The sequence below is a fragment of the Hyperolius riggenbachi genome, chromosome 9 (genome assembly GCF_040937935.1).
Source record: "Hyperolius riggenbachi isolate aHypRig1 chromosome 9, aHypRig1.pri, whole genome shotgun sequence".
Taxonomy (NCBI): Eukaryota; Metazoa; Chordata; class Amphibia; order Anura; family Hyperoliidae; genus Hyperolius; species Hyperolius riggenbachi.
Window position 1 is genome coordinate 253,880,841 of NC_090654.1, and position 19,253 is coordinate 253,900,093.

At 44.6% G+C, this 19,253-nt stretch overlaps 1 protein-coding gene across 2 annotated transcripts in view; it reads right to left on the reverse strand.

The window, feature by feature from the left end:
* SPTBN5 (spectrin beta, non-erythrocytic 5) overlaps nt 1–19,253 on the reverse strand; it is a 379,061-nt gene that overhangs the window by 319,863 nt on the left and 39,945 nt on the right. For both annotated transcript variants that reach the window (XM_068254311.1, XM_068254312.1), the window contains 6 exons: nt 16,896–17,096; nt 15,991–16,197; nt 13,797–13,976; nt 12,277–12,429; nt 5,701–5,831; nt 2,212–2,454 (listed from right to left, as the gene is read on the reverse strand). In XM_068254311.1, the coding sequence (XP_068110412.1) occupies nt 2,212–2,454; nt 5,701–5,831; nt 12,277–12,429; nt 13,797–13,976; nt 15,991–16,197; nt 16,896–17,096 (1,115 nt within the window). The remainder of the gene's footprint in view (nt 1–2,211; nt 2,455–5,700; nt 5,832–12,276; nt 12,430–13,796; nt 13,977–15,990; nt 16,198–16,895; nt 17,097–19,253) is intronic.

Below are 19,253 nucleotides of genomic sequence, written 5' to 3' on the forward strand. Positions count from 1 at the left end.
GCAATCAAATAGCACCAAAAGAAAGCTTTATTAGTGACAAGAAAAGGAGCCAAAATTCATTTAGGTGGTAGGTTGTATGAGCGAGCAATAAACCGTGAAAGCTGCAGTGGTCTGAATGGAAAAAAAGTGGCCGGTCCTTAAGGGGTAGAAAGCCCTAGGTCCTCAAGTGGTTAAAATACAGAGTGTAATTTGTAAACTGCAATTATTAGAGAATGATGCAATGTTATAAAAAAAAATCTATATAACTGAAAATAATAATATTTCTTTGCTACTAATGTTCCATTAATTATCCATACTACGCATACAATGCATTATATCAGAAGGGTTTTTTTACACTTCAGAGTCCCTTTAAAGTAAACCTAAACAAGAAAAAAAAGTTTTAGACATACCTGTGGCTTCCTCCAGTCCCCTTTAGGACGTTGGCTCACTCGCCATCCTCAAAGGTTGTTTTAATCGTCCACGCATGCACAGTTTGCCCCAACCTGCAAAATTACTGGGCCACCTGGTGGAGGATCCAGGTAGTGTGGGAAGGTGGCGAGGGGGCTGGAAGAAGTCCGGGGATTGTATTATATATATATATATATATATATATATATATATATATATATATATATATATATATATATATATATATATATATATATTTATTTATTTTACGAGGGACTCCGAGCACCTCTCATGGTCATGCCTTTAAGCCAGATGACTTCCAACAAAGAGTCGTGCTATGACCCATCTGGAGGAGCCTCTTGCAATGGCCATGCGTGTCACTTCCTCTTCCTGCTTCATTCAGTGATGCACTTCTCTAACAGAGAAGACAGGGGTGACCCAGAAGTTATAACATAGCCAAGATGGCAGCCGCGATTTTTAAAATGAAATCGAACGAAAACTATTTGGTGTAGAATGGCATCAAATGAAAGAGGGGAGCACAAGCTACAGAAAGATATGCATCTTTACAGGGAACCGGAGACAAAGCACCCTCATGTATTTTACCATATATATATATATATATATATATATATATATATATATATATATATATATATATATATCAGTGAGAACATTAGAGAAAACACCTACCTTGCTTTCTGTTTCATTCTGCACTGCACAGCTTGCTTCTAATAAGCCCTGATAAAATCCCCAACTGAGCATTCAGTCTGGCTTTGCTCAGGAATATTTATAGCTCAGTCTGTGTTCTCTCATGTCTTTTGAAGTCCAATCCTGCTCTGCTCTGCTCAGGAATCATTATAACTGAGTCATTATAGCAAAACCAGACTGAATGCTTAGTCAGAGATTTTATCAGGTCTGATAAGAAACAAGCTGTGCAGTGCAGAATGAAACAGAAAGCATGGTAGGTGTTTTCTCTAATGTTCCCACTGATCTATATGGTAAAATACATGATGGTGCTTCGTCTCTGGTTCACTTTAAGTACTTTGCAGCACAGGTCAGATTCTTAAAGGCATGCCCATGAGAGGTGCTCGGAGTCCCTTTAAAGCAAACCAATTCTGTAAAAACAAAACATTTTAGATATTGAATTGTATATTCAGTAGCAATGGTAAATAAAAAATTAGTGGCAAACAACAGTTTTATATTTTTTTTTCAGTATAAAATAAATTATTGCCCGTCTATCTTTACAATGGTATTTATCGTTAACTAAGTTTGAGAACGATGTTTACCGTTATCAGATTTCGTTATCCACCGGTGCCATTTTGTTATCCAGCCGGGCCCTTTTTTAACGGCGCCCTTTTTTCATGCACGCAACTGATCTGCCTTCTGTTTACTATTCAGGCCATGGAGCTAAAATTGACCGTTTGACTGCCTCATTTGCATACATAACTGTGCATAGTGGACAGCACTTTCTCCTAGAGCTGTGTCAGGTAAATAGCTCTGTGCAGTCTAAAAGCTCCCGAGTCTGCGTGGGTTTTCCCCAGGCATCCAATTTCTTTTTACATCACAAAATCATATGTATAAGTTTAATGGCTTCCCCCACAAAAATAGGCCTTAGACTATGATCAACATATAACTATGATGGGGATAAGATTGTAAGATTGATAATGAGAAGACTGTAAAAGTGCTGTAAAGCGCTGTGGAAGAGGTTAGCGCTATAGAAAGCCATGAAAAATATAAATAAGTAAAATAATAACAAATCCCATGTAAAGTGCTGAGCAAAGAAATTAAACATACATTAGATGTCCCCAAAAATCCATTACTTACGACTCTTCCATGGACTTTAGGTAAGCAATTTTTCTCTCCAGGGCATCGATGTCCCTCTCATGTGCCTTCAGCTGGCGTTCCTCCGAGTCCAGGTTCCCAGATGGCTCTGCATTCTGCAGCTCCTTCAGCTTTTCCTGTATAAGAAGCTCCATGTTTTGACAGTTTTGCATGAAAGTCTTCACATCCGCCAGGCCTATCAGCTCAGCTCCTTTCTGCTCTTTCAGCGTTTCCAGACGATTCCAGCTGAAGAACAGAATCACAAATGTGAATTGATGGAATATGGTCTTCATACAGGGCCGGCCCGCCCATGAGGCGGGGTGAGGCGGGTTCCTCAGGTGGCAGGAAGTGGAGGGGCGGCACCAGGCATTAAGAGGAAGTGCCTGCGCCTGGTTCTTGCCGCCCTCAGGAGAGACTGGAGTGTCACTGTAACCTATCGGCTACTGCCGCCCGCCTGCCTGGCCGCCTCAAGTGCTGCAGTGAAGTCTCCCGGTGAGTGACCCTGGCCTCCTGTGTGCACAGTGACGCGGCGGCGGCGCCAGCCTGGCCCCTGCCACTTGCGTGACGGCCCACACCCACCCACCATGCCGGACTTCCGCGGCGAGCTCTGCCGCCTACTAGGCCTCTGACTGTGAGGCTGTCCTGGCTGCTCCGCTGCGCTGCCTCCGCTCCGCCTGCAGAATTCGGCGGGAACGGAAGTAACTGAAGTCACGCAGCACGCTGCCTCTGCCCGCCGCCCGCCAATGCGATGATAGTCACGGTCACTGAGTGCTGCCGCTCGTGACCGTGACAATAAAGAGCCCCCCGGCCTTGCCCGCCTGCTGCCCTCTGCCCGCCGGCACAAGATGGATGCTGCCTGGCTCGTGCCCGCCGGCTGGCCTGCCCTCCGCCATTGTCATCGCGGTCCGGACCCCACCATCCCTGCACCCTGGTGAGTCACTTTGCTGCGGCTGCCCCTGGCTCTGGCTGCTCTGCTCTTAGCGGTGGGGTCGGGTCGGATTCCGATTTTGTATTTTAATGTTTTGTGATTGTGACTGTAGTAGTCAGTCAGACTGACTGGTGGATGAGGTGGTGGTATATTTATTATTTGGAATGGGTGGGGAGGAGGGTAAGGGTGCCTGCTGTGGGTGGGGAGGATGGTGATGGTGCCTGCTGTGGGTGGGGAGGAGGGTGAGGATGGCCGTGGGTGGGGAGGAGGGTGATGGTGCCTGCTGTGGGTGGGGAGGAGGGTGAGGATGGCCGTGGGTGGGGAGGAGGGTGATGGTTCCCATGGGTGGGGAGGAGGGTAAGGGTGCCTGCTGTGGGTGGGAAGGAGGGTGATGGTGCCCATGGGTGGGGAGGAGAGTAAGGGTGCCTGCTGTGGGTGGGGAGGAGGGGGATGGTGCCCATGGGTGGGGAGGATGGTGATGGTGCCTGCTGTGGGTGGGGAGGAGGGTGAGGATGGCCATGGGTGGGGAGGAGGGTGATGGTGCCTGCTGTGGGTGGGGAGGAGGGTGAGGATGGCCATGGGTGGGGAGGAGGGTGATGGTGCCTGCTGTGGGTGGGGAGGAGGGTGAGGATGGCTGTGGGTGGGGAGGAGGGTGATGGTGCCTGCTGTGGGTGGGGAGGAGGGTGAGGATGGCCGTGGGTGGGGAGGAGGGTAAGGGTGCCTGCTGTGGGTGCCTGGGGCCCGGGGGGGGGGGGGGGGGGAGGGGCCTTCACGATCTTTGCCTCAGGCAGCAGAAAGTCCAGGACCGGCCCTGGTCTTCAATAACTGTAGGCAGGCAGAGGAACAACACAACTCTAGACCTTCTGATTGCCACGGGCTCCAGAAAGCAACACAAAATGACCCGTGTCACACACCCCCTACTGGCCAGACCACTTCATGCCTCCCAATCTATTTCAGTTCTCAGACCATCCGACCTTGAGGATGCAATCGATGTGCTGGAGTAGCTGGAATTGGGCAAACAGACACGCAAGGAAGAGGCAACGTGTGGAAAAACCAACTAAGCACACTCTATAGGTAAACTGCCACTACCTTTCAATTATAAAGAGAAAAGGTCCCTTTTGACTGTTCTAGGCCTGCGGGAAAGAAACAATATTCTTACTAAAACAATACAATCCTCTGGGTAGCGTCACTCCAGAGAGGCAAGTTCGTCTGTGGTACTCGGAAGCCGGTAACAGCCATAAAATGACTTGTAATTTTATTAAAAATTTGCGGAATAAAAAAATATCTACAGAAACAAAAATGCTATGAGTAAAAAATATGAAAGCGGTAGCCACAGTATTAGAATAAAAAGAATACTTGAAGAAAACCTGTAACAGAAAAAAGTGCCCCTGGGGTATACTTATCAGAATGATATTTTCATAGGGTCAGGAGTTATGGTTTAGCTTGAAAGAGAGCAAATATGAAATTGCTTCATTTTGGATCAAGTGAGCAAAGCTCAGAACCTCCCTGCGGCTTTTGAGAGAAGAAGTTGGCCCTCTGTGGCTGGAGGCTTTCTCTTTCTGCTTTGCCTTTACTTCTACACTTAGGTGTTCAGGCCAAGTGCGAACATTGTAATGCTAGGTACACAAGATACAATTTTGTGCCAGATTTACTTGTCAGATTTTTACCAACATGTCAGATCTGAATTTCAATACATTTTCCAATCAATTTTCACTAAAGTGAACGGAAATCGGTCGGAAAATCTTTGGGAAATCTTGGACCTTGGGGAGATAGAATACTGGAGTTTGCAACATTTTACCTTGATTGATTGTGCAATAAAGCAGGTTTTGAGGTATTAAAGTGGTCTGAAATTCAGCATTTATACTTTGCTCTAAAAGATTCCTCACAGCTTGAAAGCTACTATGCCAGAATTTTTTTTAAGCAGATTATCAGTGAAATGGTTAAACAAAGCACTTTGTCCTGCTATTCAGCTTCAAATCCGCATCCAAACTAGAGATAACAGTATCTTTGTTTGCATTCCAATGTTGATACATGTGTGTAAACACAGTGTAACAAGTGAAAAGGAGCTCTCTGTAAAGCTCTCTGTGCTTCAAGCACACAAACAGCTCAGAACAGCTAATTAGATGTTAATATATAATAAAAAAACAGTTTGAATAAAATGCAATGGCAGGTTCCAGGGCAAGATAAACTACACTTTTGAAACTTGTAATTTGTAAACAGAAAATATTACTTCTGCACAAAAGCAAATATGATAACTGTATGAGTAATAAAAAGTAGGAAAACACATTTTTATTGAATGTTATGTCAGAGTTTCAGACCACTTTAAAGCTATATAATTTTCTCTCAGTGACCAATGGAAGTGTCTGGGGTCTGCTCCAGCCTAAACCCAAATCTACGCACAACTATTTTAGCACAGGCTCCCATGGGTGCAGGTTATGATTTTCTCACATAGTTCAGTCTGTGACCCACTCTCCTGCATTTTGCTGATGCCAAACAAATTTAAAAACAAACAAAAAAAGCATCAATCAAAACAAAACAAAAATATCACAAATTACAGTACACACCTCTGCCCGATAGCCCTTTGGTGATCCTGAATTTCCTTCTTCCTGTCAGGGGCTCCCTTGACCAATATGTCAGCCATGTTGTTGATCTCATCTAGGCGGGCTTTGCCAGCTGCGAGGTCAGTCAGGAAGTTCTGCAACAGAAGACCATCTTTTGTAAACCTCGCAGGATGAACACTGGTAGGGTAATTGCAGCATGAAAATGAATCACACATGTATACATGACTTTGGCAGAAGTGAACAGATCCAAGCGCCAGCTCCGTCTCCATTCAATACTTGAAACATGTTCAGCTATGTTTAACTTTCTATGCCAATAACACTTATAATGTTTGACACAATGTTCTTTTGTATCTGGGAAACATAACTGTTGTCAGGAAAAAGCCACATCATTAACGTAACTAATCAGTCAAAAAATAAACGTTTTTTGGTTAATTACTGCCTTCCTGAATATTCTGTTCTTTTCCTGTGTAGCCAGCCCTTGGCTCTGTCACTCGCCCTCATGCTTCCTCCTGCAATATTGTGCCTTCACACTCACATATTCTGATTATTTCTCCAACTCATACTCAGATTTTCCTTATATAGGTAGCAGAAAAAAAAGGGCGCCGGCGGCTACTGGACGAAAAGGGCGGCGCCATAAACTCACGCATTTATCGCTAACAGGGGCATAACTAGAAATCACTGGGCCCCCCTGTGAAAATTTGGATGGGGCCCCCTCTGCCAACCCCATGCCCCTCCCCGCCAATGCAGTCATTAGATTGTGCAGAGAATACAAAGCTTTTTCTCTCTGTACCCAGACTCCTCAAGCATCAAAGCATCACTACAGCACACAGCTCTTGAGGAGGGGTAGCTGTGAAGGAAGGAGAGCAGCACTGTACACAAGACCCTGTTGAACACTGAATAGGGACTGCCTACAAATCTTTGTCTAAAAAACTTTGTATGATTCCTTATCAGAGGCTGAGCAGATGCAGTCATTATACAAACTGTCCAACTGTGCATAGAGCAGAAAGTTTTTTCTCTCCTTGTCTTTTAGTTGGCAGTTTTTCAGGACAGGCCCCCCTGTGGCTTCTGGGCCCTCCTGCAACTGCATCCCTTGCAGGGTCTATTGTTGCGCCCATGATCGCTAATATGGTGCCCAAAGCAGAGAAAAGGGCGCGGGATAAATATTGTGTTGCGTGAGAGCCGCCCCTGAGCCCCACAAGCTTGGGGTGGCTCATGCTTCACTCCTTTCCCATGTGTTGCCCCCAAGTCGTGCTCATGTAGCAGAACGCAATGGACATTAAAGGATACCCGAACTGACATTTGACATGATGAGATAGACATGTGTATGTACAGTGCCTAGCACACAAATAACTATGCTGTGTTCCTTTTTTTCTTTCTCTGCCTGAAAGAGTTAAATATCAGGTATGTAGGTGGCTGACTCAGTCCTGACTCAGACAGGAAGTGACTACATTGTGACCCTCACTGATAAGAAATTCCAACAATAAAACACTTTCCTAGCAGAAAATGGCTTCTGAGAGCAAGAAAGAGATAAAAAGGCGAATTTCTTATCAGTGAGGGTCACACTGTAGTCACTTCCTGAGTCAGGACTGAGTCAGCCACCTACATACCTAATATTTAACTCTTTCAGGCAGAGAAAGATAAAAACCAAACACAGCATAGTTATATGTGTGCTAGGAACTGTACATACACACGTCTATCTCATCATGTCAAATGTCAGTTCGGGTATCCTTTAAAGGGAAGGTCCAAGCAAAAAAAAAAAATGAGTTTAACTTACCTGGGGCTTCTACCAGCCCCATGTAGCCATCCTGTGCCCTCGTAGTCACTCACTGCTGCTCCAGTCCCCCGCTGGCAGCTTTCTGACCTCGGAGGTCAGGGCCGCATTGCGTACATTTTTACGCATTCCCGCTAGTGCAGGAACATTAACACACACATTTTTACGCGTTAGTGGTGCAACGCATACATTTTTGTTCCTGCACTAGCTGGAATGCGTAAAAATGTATGCAATGCGGCCCTGACCTCCGAGGTCAGAAAGCTGCCAGCGGGGGACTGGAGCAGCAGTGAGTGACTACGAGGGCACAGGATGGCTACATGGGGCTGGTAGAAGCCCCAGGTAAGTGAAACTCATTTTTTTTTTTTGCTTGGACCTTCCCTTTAAGTCTAAGTGCCTGTTTTCAATTTTGGGAGGTAGCTGCACCTCCCAACCTCCCCCTCTGGGGTGCTGCTGTGTTGTTTTTGAGCAGTGAGAGGGCTTGGAGCCCTGCGGCTCCCCGGCTGTATGGGGGCATTGGGAAGCCTCCCCGTGGCGCTCCTGGATAGTGCTAATGTAGCACGAACTAATCCCCGCAGGTATTAGTTTTAGAACCCGCCTATTTAGGCATGCGAAAGCAAATGCATGCAATGTCTTGTGATTAGCCAATTAGGCCAAATTTGCAAAGCCAGATTTATCAGGTTTTAACTTGGTGTTTGATGCACACATTTTTCTGCTGTAGTAAATATTGTTTTCCACATAACAACATAAAAGTTTTTGAAATAGGTTATCGTTTTAGAAACTTGCAATGGTATAGTTTTTGTCATATTTTGTTTGTATGTACAGATTTTACATTATCAAATATATTATCGTTTTATGCAGGGCCGGATTACTGACCAGGCAACAAAAGCAGTCGCTTGGGGCCCCATTCAGAGTCAAAGGAGCCCCATCAGCACATAAACCAGCCCTCACCATCCTGTCAGCGGTGGCTGGATGGTATAATGGTTAAAGGGACTCTGAGCAGCGCAGTAACTATGGAAAGATGCATATCATTTTAAAGCTCTCTTTCTCCTCTTTCCAATGATATATAAACGGCCGCCCTATGCCTTTTGGTTTCTGCTATTTTCGCGATCGAAATAACGGCCACAGGACGACTTTTCTCCAAAGTTGGCAGCTCGATTCAGCACAATGCAATGAAATATAAGGAACCCAGGGGGATTTAATTACAAACATCATGCTGGTAGGTGTGAGGATGTAATTAATTAGTTGTGGGTATGCTTAAAGGCATACCCACAGGCACTGCTCGAAGTCCCTTTAAGGGCTCTGCCTCTGACACAGGAGACCAGGGTTCGAATCTTGGCTCTGCCTGTTCAGTAAGCCAGCACCTATTCAGTAGGAGACCTTAGGCAAGTTTCTGTAACACTGCTACTGCCTATAGAGCGCGCCGTAGTGGCTGCAGCTCTGGCGCTTTGAGTCCGCCAGGAGAAAAGTGTGATATAAATGTCATTTGTCTTATCTTGTCTTGTCAAATTATGCCGTCACCGTGCGCTGATGATTGTCTTCAGAGCCAGGCTCTCCTCCTAGGTCCCCCTCCTGCTACTGTGCGCTCTGCCGCTGCCCATTCCGCCCTGCCTTCCCACAGAGAACCACAGCTGCAGTAAGAATGATAGCAGCAGATGGCAAACGCTCACTCACCTATCCATGATCCAAGCGATAGAGATCCCGTCATCTGAAACCCATCTGTCTCTTCTACAGTGCAGCCGCTCGCTCTGAACTTCCTGATTCTCAGATCAGACAGGAAGTAGTAATAGTAGTAGTAACAGAGCGGCAGCACTCTAGAGGAGACAGATGGGCTCCAGATGACGGGACCTCTATTGCTTGGATCGCAATAGGTGAATGTGAGTCATCTGGTGCTGTCATTCTCCCCCGCTGCGGCTGCCTTCTCTGCTGGACTATCGTATTCACTGGGATGGAGGCTGCATGGTGGCTGTCTAGTTTGGGAGGAAATCGGTTGTTCGGTGGTGGGGGTGGTTATGTAATTCTGTCTGGGGAACGGCTTCCGGTTTGGCGGTGTCCGGAGCTTTCTGCTATTGCCAGGCTGGAGATGCAGGGGGAAAGTGCTGCTGCTGTGATATCTGGCGCCCTCTTCACAGGGGTGCCCCAGCCCCTGACTGCAAATGTCCCAGCCATTCATCTCTCACTCTGCATTTTGCCGCTGCTATTCCCTGCATTGTGCACCCACAGAGGAAAGCGGGCTGTTGTCCATAGCAACCAGTAGCTTGGCTGCCCCCGGTGTGTGTGGCATGTTGCTGTGCAGCTGCATCTTCTGATTCTATTACGACATGATGGGGGGCCCAAATCAGTTACTTTGCTTAGGGCCCCATTTAGCCTTAATCCGGCTCTGGTTTTATGTGTGTAAGGTTGATTGTACAGGGAGAGTGGTTATGGTTAGGCACCACCAGTGGTGGTGGTTAGGTTTAGGCACCACCGGGAGGGGGGGGGGGGGGTTAGAGTTAGGTACCACCGGGAAGGGGTGATTAGGGTTAGGTGCCACCGTGGGAATGGTTAGATTTAGGCACCACCAGGGGAGGATTCTGTGTGAGAGTAGGGTTAGGTTAAAGAGAACCCGAGGTGGGTTTGAAGAATGTTATCTGCATACAGAGGCTGGATCTGCCTATACAGCCTAGCCTCTGTTGCTATCCCAAACCCCCCTAAGGTCCCCCTGCACTCTGCAATCCCTCATAAATCACAGCCACGCTGCTGACAAACAGCTTGTCAGAGCTGGCTGTGTTTATCTCTACAGTGTCAGTCTGCTGCTCTCCCCGCCTCCTGCAGAACTCCGGTCCCCGCCTGCATCCCTTCCCTCCCCGCTGATTGGAGGGAAGGGATGGGGGCAGTGACCGGAGCTATGCAGGAGGCGGGAGAGCAGCCGAGAATGACACTACAGATGTAAACACAGCCTCACAGCACGGCTGTGATTTATGGGGGATTGCAGAGTGCAGGGGGACCTTAGGGGGGTTTGGGATAGCAACAGAGGCTGGGCTGTATAGGCAGATCCAGCCTCTGTATGCAGATAAAATTCTTTAAACACACCTCGGGTTCTCTTTAAGTAAAAAGTAGAGAATACAGCGGGCTGCCAGGTACTGTGCATCTACATTGTAAATGTGCCCATTCACAGTATGATTTTTAGCAAATGATCCCATTTTCAGATTATATTGTAAGAACAAAAACACAAACATTTGTAAAGCGCTTTTCTCCCATAGGACTCAAAGCGTATGAGCACGGCTCAGACCAGTAATTAGTTGAATGATAAATTTTAATACCGAGAAGAATTCTACAAGTCCGCAAATGCCAGGCTAAAAAGGTGGCTTTTCGGTCTGGATTTTGATAACCGCGATAAGGCTGTCTTCACTGAGTGTGGTAAAGAATTCCGAAAAGGTAAGGGCAGCATGACAGAAAGCTCTGGCTCTGAAGGTTCTGAGGGGCACTCTGGGAGTGTCAGTTTATGGATCCTGCTGATCTGAGGTTGTGAGAGGTGTAGTGCAGTTCCAGCAAGTCTTTCAAGTATCCAGGGCCTAAGTTGTATAGGGATTTGAATGTCAAAAATCCAATTCTCCATTTTACAGGTAGCCACAGTGCAGTGAGCAGAGAATCGGTGTAATGTGACAGCGGAGAGCCTGGTTTGTTAGCAATCTGGCAGCAGCATTCTGTACTAATCGGTAATGGTCCTTGCTTGAAAATACAAAAACAAAACACAAACACAGAAAAAACATAGAAGCTGGTGGGCCCAATCGATCCGGAACATTCACACTATTGAGTGTTTCCTCAAATAACCGATTGATCAGCGTGGTTATTTTTTTTCATCGATATGATCACAACTGGTTTTGATATAGGGTATATGTGTTGAAGTAGCCACTAATGATACAATCTGCTGATCGATTACAAATGATTCTTTGTATGAACGATTGTAAATGATTGTTTGGGACTACTAATGGACAAAAAAAATCTCCTAACCAATCTGATCAGACTAATGAAACTGATCCAAATTTCGATCCAAACAATCTGATCATAATCAATCGTTCGGCAAATTGTATCATTAGTGGCCACCTTCGTTTAAAGTCAATCTGTTCTTTCAATCTGAATAAGCTTGTCAAAAATCAAACCGGTAATGGGCACCTGTACAGGCCAGGAATATATAACATGAGATGCAGCCTGCGACATAAATGCACTGAAGACTACTAGAGTACAAAGTCTGCTAAATTCTACAATCCACAAATGTACGCAATAAAGACTCTTCAGGCACCGAAAATTCAAAGCAGACCTGAACTCTTGCACAGGAGACAAGGAAACCCAGAGAAATCCACCGTGTATGTTTATAGAGAACAGCCCACAGCCTGTCTAATTCTCCATTCTCAGCAAGTAATGAGTGTGGAATTTGAGTTGTCAGCTGTCTGCCAACTCTGCCGAATTCTGAGCTAAAATGTCAACACAGGAGGTAAACACAGGAGGTTAACCCTTTCTGTGCTCCCAGGAAGTAACCACTCTGCAGAATCTCAGCAGGAGTTCTATACGCTGTAACAAGGAAATGTTTATCTTCAAAAGGTTATTATGCTGTTGCTTATCTTTTAGATCAGAGAGGAAGTTCTGAGTTCAGAGCCGCTTTGACTTACAAATGTATTCTGCAAACTTCTAATTTTGTTAAAATGACAACACAAAGCTGTCTAATAACACATAAGGCAGGTAGATAACAGCTGACTTATGAACTGTGGATGAATAAACAATTTGTAAGTTATTATACTGTAAAGTTTGCAGTGAATGATTTTTTTTCATACCTCATATTTTTGCTGCATGACCTCCACATTATCAGGATTAGGCTGGAAAGCCTGAAATATTTTCTCCTTGTCATCCATCCAGGACTGGAACTCCCCACAGGAGCTATAAAACTGATACAGGCGGATCATTTCCTGCAATGCCTTCTTCCTTTTCTACAAAATAAAAGCACACCAGATTAAGGAGTGGACATGGCATAGTGGTTGGCGATATCGCCTGGCAACGCTGCATTCCCGGTTCGAATCCCAGCCAGGGCAACACGTGCAAGGAGTTTGTATGTTCTCCCCGTGTCTGTGTGGGTTTCCCCCTGGCATTACAGTTTCCTCCCACATCACAAAAACATACAGCTAATTGCCTTCCCCTAAATTGACCCTAGATTATGATGCATACACTACATGATACATATATTGACATATGACTATGGTAGGGCCTAGATTGTGAGCCCGTCTGAGGGACAGTTAGTGACAATACAATTTACTCTGTAAATAGCTGTGGAAGATGAGGTCAGTGGTATATAAATACTAAATAATAATAATAGGTACAGTATGTGTATAATTATATCTCACAGGGCCCCAAGGCAAATCTCTTAAGGTGGCTAAACGCCATACATTTTTTTAAATTTCATTTCAATTCAAGAATTTCAATTAATTTTTCTGATTGTGAAATTTGACTGATTGTAACATTTGAAAAATCTGATCAATGTACCACACAGGAGTTCAATTCCCCCCCCCCCCCCCCCCCCCCCCATTATGAAAACAAATGCTTGGATCTATACATTAAGATATTGACACACTCCACACCATTCAATTTTCTGAAAAACTGATCAGAAAAATGCACCGCTCCCAATTGACTTATATAGAAAACAAAAAGGGAAATTCAATTAGATTTCTCAGATGAGTATACTGGTGAAAAAAAAAGAAAAAAATCATCGATTTTTTTTCTGTACAGCAGATCGTTTTTATCAAATTGCCCTAAAATTGGATCATTTTATTGTATGGTGTGTGTGTGGCCACCTTTGAGAAGATCTCCCCGTCAACCTTTGAAAATAGCCATAAAAAAGGTCCTCAACCTGCAAAAACACTAATGGACCTTTACACCAAAATAATCTTGATGCTTACATTTATGATTTTTCTGGTGCTGTCGCAGTGAGATACCCATAGTAGCAATAGGGGCTGCAGAGGCCTCGACTGCACCAGTGCCCTTGGGCCAAAGGCAATGTAGGGCCCTCCCTCAACTGCAATATTGGCTCTTTATTGGTCTTGTGCTGATAATATTCACTTGTATAGATTCTTTGAATTATAATAACCATTAACAAGCTGTCCCCCATCCCCTTCTTACACCTCTGACACTTCTTTGCACGTTTTGGTGCGCCGTATCAATTGTAATGTATAGAGTGCTTGGGGGGGGGGGGGGGGGGGGGGCCCAATGTAAAACTTGCACTGGGGCCCATAGCTCCTTAGTTACGCCACTGCTTGGTAGCTTGAACACACGTGATCATGTACCTAAGGTAAATGTCAATCACCTTGGCCAGTTCCTGAACACTGTCATAGGACGACTCTATTCCCTTCTGGGTTGCTCTTATATTCTCCTGGGCCATCTGAGGGTCTTGTCTGGACCCTTCGGTGTCAGCATAAGATGTGGCTGTGTATGGCCTCTTCTGCGGCCGACTCCTCTCTTGTGTCTTCATAACAGGCTCAGCTTTCTGTAAAGATAAGGCACACAGATCTATAGCAAAGTTGTGCTCAAGCCATATAATACAACAATAATTCAAGCTGTAAGATATCTATGGAGGAAGACTAATTGGATGTCTTTCCACAATCAGTTGATCCATCTCTAATGCATGTAATCTGCCCACAAAGTGCTGCTGTAATGCTGGCTATACACTGTGCAAATGGTGGTAGATCAGATATACGACTGATATCTTCCTGAAATTGATTGTAAAAACAAGGAACACCAAGAGCCCCAATAGTGTAATGTGTACTGGTAAAGGGTTACTAGATAGAGTAAATATTAATACTCACAAACCAGGGTTACCATTAGGCAACCACTGTAAAGGCAGGTGGGGAGATTTTCCTGACTCCACTCAGGAATAAGAAGTCACTCTCTGTAGATGAGAAAAAGGGGGTTCAACCCTCCACCCAGGGTGGACTCAATATTATGCAGGAGAACAGAGGCGCCAAAAAGATAAAAGGAAGCTAAATGAGCTTAAAAACCAAATTCTTGGTAAATAGAGGAGGTAGTGGTGGATTTACCTCCTCCAAGTAGACACACAACGACTGTAGTAAAGACAGTCAATATATTTTATTTATGAACTCCAAATATGCAACGCGTTTCGCAGGTTTGATCCCACTTCATCAGGCAATAACAACGGAGCATATGTGGTCAGTAGAAGGTGCCTGGCTCTTCTACTGACCACATATGCTATTGCTCCTTTGTTATTGCCTGATGAAGCGGGATTTAAACCTGCGAAACGCGTAGCATATTTGGAGTTCATAAATAAAATATATTGATTGTCTTTACTACAGTCGTTGTGTGTCTACTTGGAGGAGGTAAATCCACCACTACCTCCTCTATTTACCAAGAATTTGGTTTTTAAGCTCATTTAGCTTCCTTTTATCCTTTTGGCGCCTCTGTTCTCCTGAAATTGATTGTGTACTTGATTTACAACCTTGTGAGAGTAGACATCCGACAAGACTACAGCAAGAATCTCTTTAAAGAGGAGCTATAGTGAAAATAACATAATTAATAAAATTGTTAATTTTATTCATTTATAAATTAGTCAGTGTTTGCTCATTGTAAAATCATTCCTCACCCCGATTTACATTCTGATATTTATCACAGGTGGTGACATCTTTAGTGCTGTCAGGTGCATCTCTGCTGAATGTTTGTTTACTGAGAGTTCTAAGGCAAATAGAAAATATAGCTGGTCGCCCAGAATGCTCTGGGGGAGAGAATGCTGCATACCGGTAATAAACAACCTAGGTTAAACAGCCCTGTGAGGGAAGGGCTGCATACCAATATACAGTTATATAGAGTTAGGAAGTACTGTATTTCTGATGCTGAAGCCAAGAACATTAACATAAAAGAAGAAGGAGTATACTGCCAAAGCTAAAATTTCAGTAGCTACAATTAATTACATAAAGGAACATTTGAAAGCATTCTCAAGTATCCCCTGTGTGTAAAGTTTATTTTCACTGCAGAGAGCAGTAGTAGCTTGCTTATCACTGGCCATCAAACAGGTAGATTCTTGCCTTTTCCAATGATTGTAAATAATTTTACACACTGGGAATGCTTTGAAATGCATGTAACGGAGTAGTTACTGACATTTTAGTTTTTGGAAATATAATCCCACTTTAAAAATGGGTATCTATTTTTTTTAAATCTAATGTCCAATTTTTAAAAAAATATTCCACAGTGTATGTGCAGTTTAAATGGCAATTCAGTGTAATGGGCATAGACAACTGATCACTTGTTAACAATGCAGGGATGCAATTAAATATCCAAATTGTAACAAATGTGACTTGGAATAAAATATACCACTTTCTGTTAACCATTTAATCACTTTTAAGAGGCTTCTTAGTTCTATGAATGTGTGTTATACTATATAATTGTATACTATATAATTGTACAATTACTATTACATGTATGTGTTTTTCTTTAAATCAGAGTATTTGCCACAAGGTTTTGCCATATATCTTGTGATATGGCACACTTACAATCAGAGGTGCTTTGCTTGCCACTGTCTCAGCCTGGTCTCCCAGCCTCCGCACTTCCATGCCATAGGCTGCAATCTCCTTCTCAAGACGTAGGTGGCGCTGTAGGATTGCCTCAGTGCTGGACTCATCTTTCCCATAGTCGTCACTGTTTAGGAGAGGCAAATGTTCTCTAAGCCAAGAATTGGCTTCATCAGCATCAGCAAAATACTGTAAGAAAGGAAACCCATTTATGGTACATGCAAATATGCCAAGAGATATATCCATACTTTCACTATATATAGCATCTTGTTTTCTTCATGCTACCTAATAGAACTATCTGAGGTATGGTTACCGAATATTGATATCTGAGGGCACATGGCCACTTAATTCTTGTATCTTGGGGAGCATGGCTAATCAAGGTTTGTATCTGGAGGGCACCTAGCTATTTATTTATTTTATCTGTGGGCCCATGATTAGTGTCCTCTTTGTATCTGGGGGGGAGGGGGGGGGGGCACCTGGCTATCTAATTATTTTATCTGGGGGGCACATGGCAGCCATCCATCTCAATGCTAGCTTGAAACAAGAAAACAAAGGCTAGACACAGCCTACAACTGTTTATATATTTTACAGATCTGTGATATTTTTGCTGTATTTGTAAATTATTGTACTCTTTTATGATTTAATTTAGGGAATGTGTTTGATTTAAGGATGGGTAGGGCTGAGCTATGTAGCAGAGAAATGGAGAGCTGACTGGGTAGGAGGGCCCAGACCCACATTGTGAATTGGGCCTGAGGTCTATAGCTACGGCACCAAGTGTATGTATACAATCCTGGCTCAAAGGGGAAGACCTATTTTTTTTTATGGGGGGGTAAAGGTTGAGTTGAGGTAAAATGGTAAAGTCCTCTTGCTTGAAACAGTGATATCACCTGTTTGATTAGTGCCGCCACCTCTAGGCGAACTTTACTTCTTTTCACTTCGTCCTGGAGCTCCAGCCACTGCTTCTGCAGGTTGTCAATCATCTGTTGGATTGTGTTCTCGTTCGTGCGGCTCTGCTGGCACAATTCCTTCCCATTCTGGACCACCTTTGCCAGAATGGGTTGGTGAGAGTAGATTTCTCCTTCTAATGCCTGAGAAAATCACAGAGGCACATAATTTCTCATAAATGGATAACCCAGTTGAAATATTTTTCATGTTAAAGCAAATCTGAAGGGTTAAAAAGAAGAAAGCAGCTTCCCTGATGTCCTCAACCCCTCCGCTGCCGACGTGGAACCTCTTTCTCTCCGCAGCTGCGCTCACCTTCCTGTAAGAGTGAGGCCGCACTACGCAGGCACCAGTAGGGTTTACGTTTGCGCAGTAGTGTGGAGTTACTCGCGCATGGAGGAAAAAGGTGTGCAGGAGAGGCTCCATGCTATCTTGTAGGCCGTACTTTGCGAATGCGCAGGGCAGCCGTGCTTCTGCACAGAGGGGAGCACGGCCACGAGCACAATATTCAATGTTGATGTTAATATATTCAGAGGGTCGCTGTGGAGGAACGGAGGGGTATAGGAACACGGGGGAAGACTTTAAACTATCCAGAGGCTTCCCACTACTGAGTTGAGTATCTAAACTGCTGTTTGCAATCTACATGTTGCCACTCGGTACACTTATCCAACGACATGGCCTGAAGTACCACTGCTACGCCGATGACACTCAGCTATACCTGTCCTTCAAACCTGGTGGAACAGACCCTACTCCAAAAATAAATTCTTGCTTAGCTGAGCTACAGGTATGGATGAATGATAACTGGTTGAAACTGAATGCCGACAAAACGGAGGTCCTTTTTGTCCAAAGCCAGCGCTCGCTATCAAAACAGCTCTATCCTAAAGCAACACCAATCAGGATTGGGAATTCAGACATGAACAGCTCCAACCTTGTGCGCAGCCTTGGCGTATTAATCGATGGGGAATTGAGTTTCAGAAACCAAATTTCATCTGTAGTGAAATCTTCCTACTTTCATCTGAAGAACATTGCAAAGATTAAACATCTGATTCCCCCAGAGGATCTTCCAACCCTAGTTCACGCCTTCATCACATCACGGCTGGACTACTGCAATGCCCTTTATGCAAGCCTCCCCAAAAAGGACCTGCGTCGCCTGCAATTAGTGCAGAATGCTGCTGCCAGATTGCTAACAAACCAGCCTCGCCACTGTCGCATTACACCAATCCTTTGCTCACTGCACTGGCTACCAGTTGAATGGAGAATACTCTTCAAGATTGGACTGCTGACATTCAAATCCCTGCACAATCTGGGCCCTGGATACATGAAGGACTTGCTGAAGCTGCACCACACCTCTCACAACATCACATCAGCAAGTTCTGTAAACTTGGTCACTCCCAGAGTGCACCTCAAAAAATCTGGAGACAGAGCTTTCTGTCATGCTGCCCCTACTCTTTGGAACTCCCTGCCACACCCAGTAAAGACAGCACGATCCCTGGAGCTATTCAAATCCAGACTGAAAAGCCACCCGCTTAGCCTGGCATTTCTGGACTTATAAAATTCTTCCTCTGTACCACGATGATCTGAGCCATGCTTATGCGCTTTGAGTCCTACGGGAGAAAAGCGCTTTACAAATGTTATTTGTTGTTGTTGCTGCTGTAAATGTTTTTAAGGCTTTAGGTACCCTCTAAGTTTCCACACTTATGTTAATTTCAAGCAAATACAATTGTGTTAAAGAGTACGAAGTAAAATCATGGAGAACCAGAATCAGTGGGATTTTTTCTTTAGAGAGCCAAAAAAAGGAACCAAAAGCCTCCACTCTAAAAGCCATGATATACCCGTACTATTGCCTTCCTAAAATGGAAGCTATTAGCAAGTCAGCGATGGTTCACACAGGCCTCAAGCAGAGAAGCATTTAGCAGCTTTTTTTTAAGCAGCATGGGACATTTTTTGCCCTCTCCCCTTTCCATCCCCCCAAATTTCACCCCCCCCCCCAACCTTCCCAGGGGGACATCAGCAGTTGGCTGATGGTGTAATGGTTATGGGCTCTGCCTGACACAGGAGACCAGGGTTCGAATCTCGGCTCTGCCTGTTCAGTAAGCCAGCACTAATTCAGTAGGAGACCTTTGGCAAGTCTCCCTTACACTGCTATTGCCAATAGAGCACGCCCTAGTGGCTGCTGCTCTGCTCTGGCGCTTTGAGTCCGCAAGGAGAAAAGCGCAATATAAATGTTATGTCTTGTCTATTTGTCTTGTCTTGACATGTAAAAGTGATCCTGGAAGCTTCATGTCACTTCCAGGGTCAGGATA